The sequence below is a fragment of the Prionailurus viverrinus genome, chromosome F1, assembly GCF_022837055.1.
Source record: "Prionailurus viverrinus isolate Anna chromosome F1, UM_Priviv_1.0, whole genome shotgun sequence".
Lineage (NCBI taxonomy): Eukaryota > Metazoa > Chordata > Mammalia > Carnivora > Felidae > Prionailurus > Prionailurus viverrinus.
The window spans coordinates 62,535,341-62,542,921 of NC_062577.1; the positions used below are offsets into that span (position 1 = coordinate 62,535,341).

Consider the following 7,581-nt stretch of genomic DNA (forward strand, 5'->3'; position numbering starts at 1 on the left):
TCCGTTTACCTAACCACCCTTTTTAAATCAAGACGCTTCTTCCCACATAAACACGCCCACAGTCTTGCGCTAATCTTCCAGGCAAAAAGCTTCCCACCGAGGCACACGTTGTGAGCTCCCAGGTGCAGACGGTGGTTCTCCTGGGTGGAGACCACTGCAGCCGCCCGCGTAGGCCCGACTCCCCAGACCCTGCCGCCCACTGCCCCTCTCCCCAAGCTCTGCCCTCCGCCCCGGCGCTGCGGCGCCTTTAAAGCCTCTGGGCGCTCGCCCCGCCCCGGGTCCGCCCCGTCCGAGGCGGGAGCCGCTGAAAACCCCCGGCCCGGGCCGGGCGCGCCACTCGGTCCGCAGCCCCCGCCCAGAGTGCGCCGCGCCGGCCTGCCAACGGTGAGCAGGGGGAGGGCGGGGGGCGCGCCTCCGGGAAGCGGGAGGCCCGCGCCGGCGACTTGCTCCCGGGGCCGGCGCGAGGGTCCGACGACGGCTCTGCTCGCCCGGTGCTGTCGGGTCCTGTCCCCAAGCCCCGACCCGGCATTGCCGGGCGATGAGGTCAGGCGAGGGTGCGGGTGCACCGACGGGGCGTCCGTCCGCAACGGGGACCGGGCCGTCGGGGTTGACGAGTGGAGGGCGTCGGGGCGTGGCTGGCGGGCTCCGAGGGACCGCGCGCCCGAGCTTCCCCGCGACCCCTCACTTCCCGGTTGCAGGAGCACGTGCGGGGGCCGCCCTCTCTGTGCCTCCTCCCGCCGGCCGTCTTCCTGGGGACTCGGGGTCGCGGGCTGGGGAGGAGAGGCCCCCGACCTCGGGGGGTGGCCGCCGGCGCGCGCGGGTGGTGTGGGGAGGGGGCTGCTTGCAGGAGCTCCGGTCCACCCCCCGCCCCCCCCCCGGCCGGGGCCCCCACCCCGCGCCCCCTGCTGCTGGGAAAGCCGGCGGGGGCCGCGGGCGGGCGGGCGGGCTGCCCAGACCACTGCGTCACCCCAGCGGCGGGCTGTGGGTGACTCATCCGGCTGTAACGGCCCTGGGTGTGGCGAGGCGGGGCGGCGGGGCCGGACCTGCAGGACCGGAAGCGGACGGCCGCCTTCCCGGCCCCGCAGGCCTCCCAGAGCCCCCTTGCAGCCCGTGCCCGGGAAGTTCTGGGGGGAGCCTGGCATCTGGGAGCAGAAAGGAGCGAGGCGGGAGTGAGGGTCCTGGGGATGGGGGGGCCCAGTGGCTTGGATGGGCTTTCCCGAGTTCTGACTGCGGAGCACCAAAGAGAGGGACAGCTCCCCCTCTCCGACGCCACCCCCCATTTCTCCTCCCTAGTCCCCCGGGAAGACCCACAGCTGCAGAGAAGGCCAAGGCAGGCTGGGGGGGGGGGGGGCCCGCCCCGCGGAGGCGGCGCGGTCGTCTTTGGCCGACTGCACCCCCCCCCTCCAGCGCCCCAGCCCTCTCCTGCCCCCTGGGGATTGGCCTCTACTGCTTTCTCCACCCCAGCCCTTCTCCCTCCAGGATTTTCAGGTATGGGGCTCTCTGGCTCCCGACAGGCCTTCGGTTCCCGGGGCATTTCTTCTCCTGAACTGTTTCCCGGAGTCTGTTTCTCTGCCCCCAAACTCCTAACTTCCCACTCCTCCAGATGCCTCCCCCCCCCCCCCCCCATGGCCTCCGCAGCTGCCCCCCGCCTCTCCGGCTGCGGGATCCCTTGCACCTGCCCACACCTGAGAATGCGGCCAGGGGCCCCTTTCCAAGGATGCCGCCTGCGGCCCCGGTGCCCAGAGCCTCGTCACCACTCCATGTGTGTGGAGTGCGTGTCTCTGCCTGGTGCCCCCACCCTGCCGGGTTCCTGTGTTTGGTACACAGAAGCCATGGCAACGGCCCCCACCTCACCCCTCCTCCCGCAAGCCTTGAGGCTTCCTGTTTGTGCAGCCTCAGCTTTCTCTTCTGCTCACTGACTTGACGGTGGGGAGCTGCCCCGCGTGGCTCCTTGGTCACAGGTGTCCATCATCCTTGCTTCCGCCTGCTTCCTGTGCGCTTCACTTTGGGGACAGGGACCCCCATCTCGCCCTTTCAGAATAGCCCTGACCCCCCGACTCTGAGTTAGGAAGTTCCCCCGCGTGCACGATGAATGGAGAATATCTCTGTCTTCCGCACGAAACACCCCAGCCAGGGACCCTTTCCCTTGACATCTGCGTGGGGTGGGGCGAGGTGAGCGTCCTGCCCCGGGGTCTCTGGTGGGGGTGAGGGGTGTTCCCGCGCCAGGCCCGCCCCCCAGGTGGTTCAGCGGTCGTCTCTGTTGGGACCCCCAGCCCCAGGCATCTCCTACACCGCTCCCCACCCCAGTAGGCACCTGGCTGTCTTCCCTTCCTTTGAGGGAGGGCTGCGGAAGTTCCCCTGGGCGTCACTAGGGTGGGCCGCTCCAGCTCCAGCCGGCCAGCCGCGGCCCATCGGCTGGCGCCTACCCCAGGGAGCCGGAGGAGAAACAGCTGTGGACAGGCTGGCTGGGCTGCCCCGCCCCTTCCCCAGGCCCCTCCCCTTCCCAGATCTCTGCCCCACAGCTGTGGCACCTCAGGGCTCACGGGCTGTGGCCCCAGAGTGGGGCTGGGTCCAGTCTCCAGAGTTGGGGAGGGACCCTCAGCGTTCTCCCTGTGCCCAGAGGTGGGTCTGGGAGGCCAAGTCCGGTCTGCCCCTGTGGAGGGGACACTGCTCTCCACTGCTCTCCCCCGGTTACCCTGCTGCCTGGGTTAATGATTCTCCTGCCCTTTCTCTCCCCGGGCCATCGTGATCCCTTGGCCTCAGGCCACGTGGCTCCAAGGAGACACAGCCCTGAGGCCCAGGGGACCGTAGTGAAGCTGCTCCCAGGAGAGAGGTCTAGACATTGGGCCAAGAAAAGGGGCTTACTGGTGGCTGCCCTTCATCTCAGGTCTCCTGGACATGCCCCTGTGTGCCAGGGGCGCCGGGCTGCTGGGGCTGGGCTGGGAGGAGAGACACTTGTCCTCCTTGCTCCGCAGGCTTCAGCCTGCCCTCCCCCAGCTGAGTGTGTGTGTGTGTGCCTGGTGATGTGGGTCAAGGCCCAGACCGACATTTATCTGGCCCAGCCTTTAGGCGGGGGAAGGGGGGGAGGGGAAGCGGGGGGGGGGGGTTGCTCTTAATGAAGTATAAAAATAACTGATTTGTGGGGAGGATTCCTTCGGGAAATGTGCTGCTAGATAAGCTGGAGCGGAAAGGAACAGCCATGTTGGAGTGCGGGGGAGGGGACTAGCCTGAGACCCAAGGCTGAGCGGCCAGAGGGGTTTGAGGTGACTCTGCCCCTGTGACCTGACTCTTTTCCTGAGCCCCAAGACCCATGGCGGGGGGGGGGGGGGTGGGCAGGATTGTTTAGCCTGGGGTGTGTGGGAGAGAGGGAGCCTGAGTGACTTCAGCCCTTAAGTCTGACCTGGTCTAGAGCCGGATGTGGGGGGCGAGAGTGTCTCCCTTTCCTGTCCTTGAATACAGGTGCTTGTTCTGGGGACTCCCCCTGTATGAGCAGCAGGCAGCTGGCTGCATTTCAGAATGGAAAGGGAAGCTCATTTATAGAGCGGATGGGGACAGGAAGTGAGGTCCTGTCCTTTCTCTGGTCCTGGCTCCCCCTTGCATGAGTAGCATTCCTGAGACAGCTCCTTGGGGTCCCGGAGGGGGGACCTAGGTAGTGAGGTAGTAGGTGGGGACAGACTGCCCACGGGCCAGGTCTGGAAACCACCCAGTTCTTCCTAAGTGAGGTCCTCAAATGAAGCTAAACCCTCCCGCGCATTTCCCCAACCCTCCCTCCCCTCCCAGGTTTCCCTAAAAATACCACCCGAGGCTCCCGTGTCAGTTCCCTATTCCTGCCCTCGCAAATGAGCACAAACTTAGTGACTTAAAGCACATCATGCGGCTCTAGAAATCCCCCCGGAGGTCTCACTGGTAAAACCGAAGTGGCAGCGAGGCTGCGTTCCTCCTTGGGGAGTTTAGGGGAGAATCCCTCTCCGGGCCTTGTCCAGGACGTGGGCCTGACCCTGACCTGACTCTGCTTTCTTCTTGCTTCTCCTGCTCTGACTTGCCTACCTCCCTCCTCCGCTTATAGAGACCCTGGCTGTGAGGACACTGGGCCCACCTGGATGGTTCAGGGGACTCTCCCCTTCATTCAGTGACATCAGCAAGTCCTTTTTTTTTTTTTTTTTTTGCGATGTAACATTCACAGGTTCTGGGAATTAGGGTGTAGCTGCCTCTGGGGGACCATGACTCTGCCCACCACAGCTTCTAGAAAGGAAAGTAGAGTTTGTTTTGACTGCCCAGTGGTTTCTCGTGGGAGGTTCCTTTGGCTTGCCGAAATCTTTTAAGGACCTGCTTAGACCTCCTCTTCCAGGAAGCCTTCCAGGTTGCTTCTGCCCACACTCTCTTCTGCATTTCCGTGATGTAGGGTCTGACTGTGTAGGCCTGTGCGGTATTTGTCGTGTACAAGCCTTACCCTTTCCTGGGTGCTCACTTGGCCTCTTTGTTGGCATTCTGGGACCCAAGGCTTCTGTCTCTCCCGCAACCCCCAGCACAAATAGTGGGTGCTCAGTGAAAGCCAGTGGCTAAGTGAGGGCAGTTGTGTCCAGTTCTCTAGCTCCTGGCAGAGATCTGCCAAGCCATTCCAGGTCTTCCTCCTCTCCCCAAATCATCTCCCTTCCCAGGGCTGAAGGGTTAGAATGGCCAGCTTGCCTTTGCTAAAGCTGACCACCCCCAGTGAGGAGCTGAACCCCCAGGCTTGGCCTCATTTACCCCAGATTCTATTCCAGTGGGTTTTCTGTCTCATCTGAGTAGTGGGGCTGTTCAAACGACATCTGATGGGAGGACTCCGTGTAGTAAACAGACTGCTCATCATAGGGTTGGGGGAACCCAGAGATGGCCTGTGTGGCCCCTTAAGCCTAGAGCTCTGAGCAGTGCTAATTCAGCCTGGCCCCGGAGTCAGGCCGAAAGTTCCCTCCTTTGATGGCGGGTCTCGAGGGGATAGGGAGTGTGTCCCTGCAGGCTGCAGAGACCTGACTGCGGTCCTGGCCGTGTCTTCTCCCCAGCTCCCACAGCCACCGCTGCCCTTTGGAATGGCCAACAGGGGACCCGCCTACGGCCTGAGCCGGGAGGTGCAGCAGAAGATTGAGAAACAGTATGACGCGGACCTGGAGCAGATCCTGATCCAGTGGATCACCACCCAGTGCCGCAAGGATGTGGGCCGGCCCCAGCCTGGGCGCGAGAACTTCCAGAACTGGCTCAAGGATGGCACGGTGAGAGCTGGGCCCTTCGGACTGCAGGTGCCCGGGACAGAGCCGGGCATGGGGCGCCTGGGGTTATTGCAGCTGCGGAACTGCGGGCACGCCCGTCCCACTTCCTCCTCAGCCTGGGCACCTATCTTGCAGAGGACCCGTGTTTTCCTCCCTCCCGTAGAGCGAAAGGGAGGCCCGAGGGGGACACAGGGAAGAACCGGGGTGGGGGGGGAGGGGGGTGTTCTAGGCAGTGATGCTGGAACAGCAAGGCTTTCACTCTGGGTTCAGAGGCAGGGGCTGGGCGGGAGGGAGCCCGGGCATCCCTCCCGGTGGAGGCGGAGCGCGTTCAGGTAGGACAGGAACCGCGGGGGCTGAGCGTCTCTGGCAGCAGCACGGCCTCACCTCTGCACCCCTGCTGTCCTCACCCAGGTGCTGTGTGAGCTCATCAACGGGCTGTACCCCGAGGGGCAGGCCCCCGTGAAGAAGATCCAGGCCTCCACCATGGCCTTCAAGCAGATGGAGCAGATCTCTCAGTTCTTACAGGCGGCCGAACGCTATGGCATCAACACCACCGACATCTTCCAGACCGTGGACCTCTGGGAAGGTGGGCTGGGGCCGGGGCCGGGGGCGCCGTCACCCTGGAGGCCAGAGGCTGGGCTAGGCAGTCTTGAAGGGAGAAGGGGGCGGGTTTCTGGCACCTCGCGGACAGGGGTGTGTGTGTGTGTGTGTGTGTGTGCGTGTGTGTGTTTCATGGAGGAGTGGGCCGTGTTGGGGGATGGGGTGGTGGAGGGTGTGGGGATGAAGAGGAGAAGAATTGGGAAGCCAGGCTTGCTGACCACGTGGGTGGAGGTGGAACCCCGGCACCCAGGGCCCCGGCACGGCCGAGGCCAACACACCGCCTTCCCCTTCCCAGGAAAGAACATGGCATGTGTGCAGCGGACGCTGATGAACCTGGGTGGGCTGGCGGTCGCCCGGGAAGATGGGCTTTTCTCTGGAGATCCCAACTGGTTTCCTAAGTGAGTATCGCGGGGCGTCCCGGGCCTGTCCCTGTCCCTAGAAAATGGTCCCGCTCAAAGCACGTTTACATCCCTCACCATCCCGAGTCCTCGCTGCTCTCCTGGGACGGCAAGGGACTATCCCTTCTGAGACACGGGGAGGGAGGTGGCTCCGGGGGGAGCGAAGCTGGCGGCAGCACCCGAGCCCCCAGGGAAGACACTCACCGGGGCCGCCTCCAGCCCCTTTCTCACCAACACTCTCTCTCGGCCCAGGAAATCCAAGGAGAACCCTCGCAACTTCTCGGACAACCAGCTACAAGAGGGCAAGAATGTGATCGGGCTACAGATGGGTACCAACCGCGGGGCGTCCCAGGCAGGCATGACCGGCTACGGGATGCCCCGCCAGATCCTCTGATCCCACTGCGCCCTGCCCCGCCCTCCCACGGATGGTTAATATATATGTATATTTCAGCAGTGACATTCCCCGAGAGCCCCTGGGGCTCACAGACTCCCCTCTGCCAGGGCAGGGGCCTGGCCTGCCTCCTCTGGGGGGCACCCGACGGCGGGCTCCCCCCCTGGGCTTACTAATACATTCCCTTCCTCAAACCCACCCAAACTGGACCAACCACAACTGGCCTCTTTTCTCCTGGGACCAAAATTTGGGGGCCTCGCCACCCCCCAGCCGCATACCTCTTCACTTGCCCTTTGGCTTCTCTCCCCACGACCCCTGAGCTCCGTGCCCTCAATCCATTCCTTGGCCGGGGGTCAGGGACGCCGCCTTCCGGCCTTCCATCCGCAAGCATGCCTCGCCCCCAGCTGTGGCTGCAGGGACCTAATTTATAGAGAGAGGCCTGTGGCGGCCGCCTCCCCAGCCACAGCTGGGCTGCGCTCACCACACATCAAGGCAGCCGGCCCCTGGCAGGGGTCCTCTTGGCTTCCCATTTTCCATTCCCCTTGCTGTGGCTGGGGCTTGAAAAACCTGAGTTTGCTGATTTGAATAAATATCTCTGCCTTTTTTTGGATGGACTCTGGTTGTGTCTAGGGCCGTGAGCCCTCCACTGGGAAGGGAGGAAACGTGGGGGGCAGCGTGGTGATTGGTACAGGGGAGAGGGATTTCGGATGAAAGGCTGCGATCCTCACCCCCATCTGTGATTTTCTTCCCTGTTCTCTGGCTCCTGTGGTTTAGGTGAGGGTAGGTTGGGGTTGAGGACGGGGCCTCGCAGCTGCCCTTGGAGGATATGCGGGCAGTGCCCACAGCTACCCGAGGGATCCCACCTGGTGCTCCTGGTCGGCCCCCTCCCCCAGCCAGAGGAGGGTGGGGCTGGGTGGGAGGCCCCTCGGGCAGGCTTGGGACACGGTGG

At 64.0% G+C, this 7,581-nt stretch overlaps 1 protein-coding gene across 1 annotated transcript; it reads left to right on the forward strand.

Annotated features, from left to right (window-relative positions):
- Positions 1-243: 243 nt before the first annotated feature.
- TAGLN2 (transgelin 2) lies at positions 244-7,242 on the forward strand. Its single transcript, XM_047840371.1, has 5 exons — positions 244-384; positions 5,040-5,246; positions 5,655-5,829; positions 6,139-6,241; positions 6,494-7,242. The coding sequence occupies exons 2-5, from the start codon at positions 5,067-5,069 to the stop codon at positions 6,633-6,635; spliced, it is 600 nt and encodes a 199-aa protein (XP_047696327.1). The 5' UTR covers positions 244-384; positions 5,040-5,066; the 3' UTR covers positions 6,636-7,242.
- Positions 7,243-7,581: the final 339 nt, after the last annotated feature.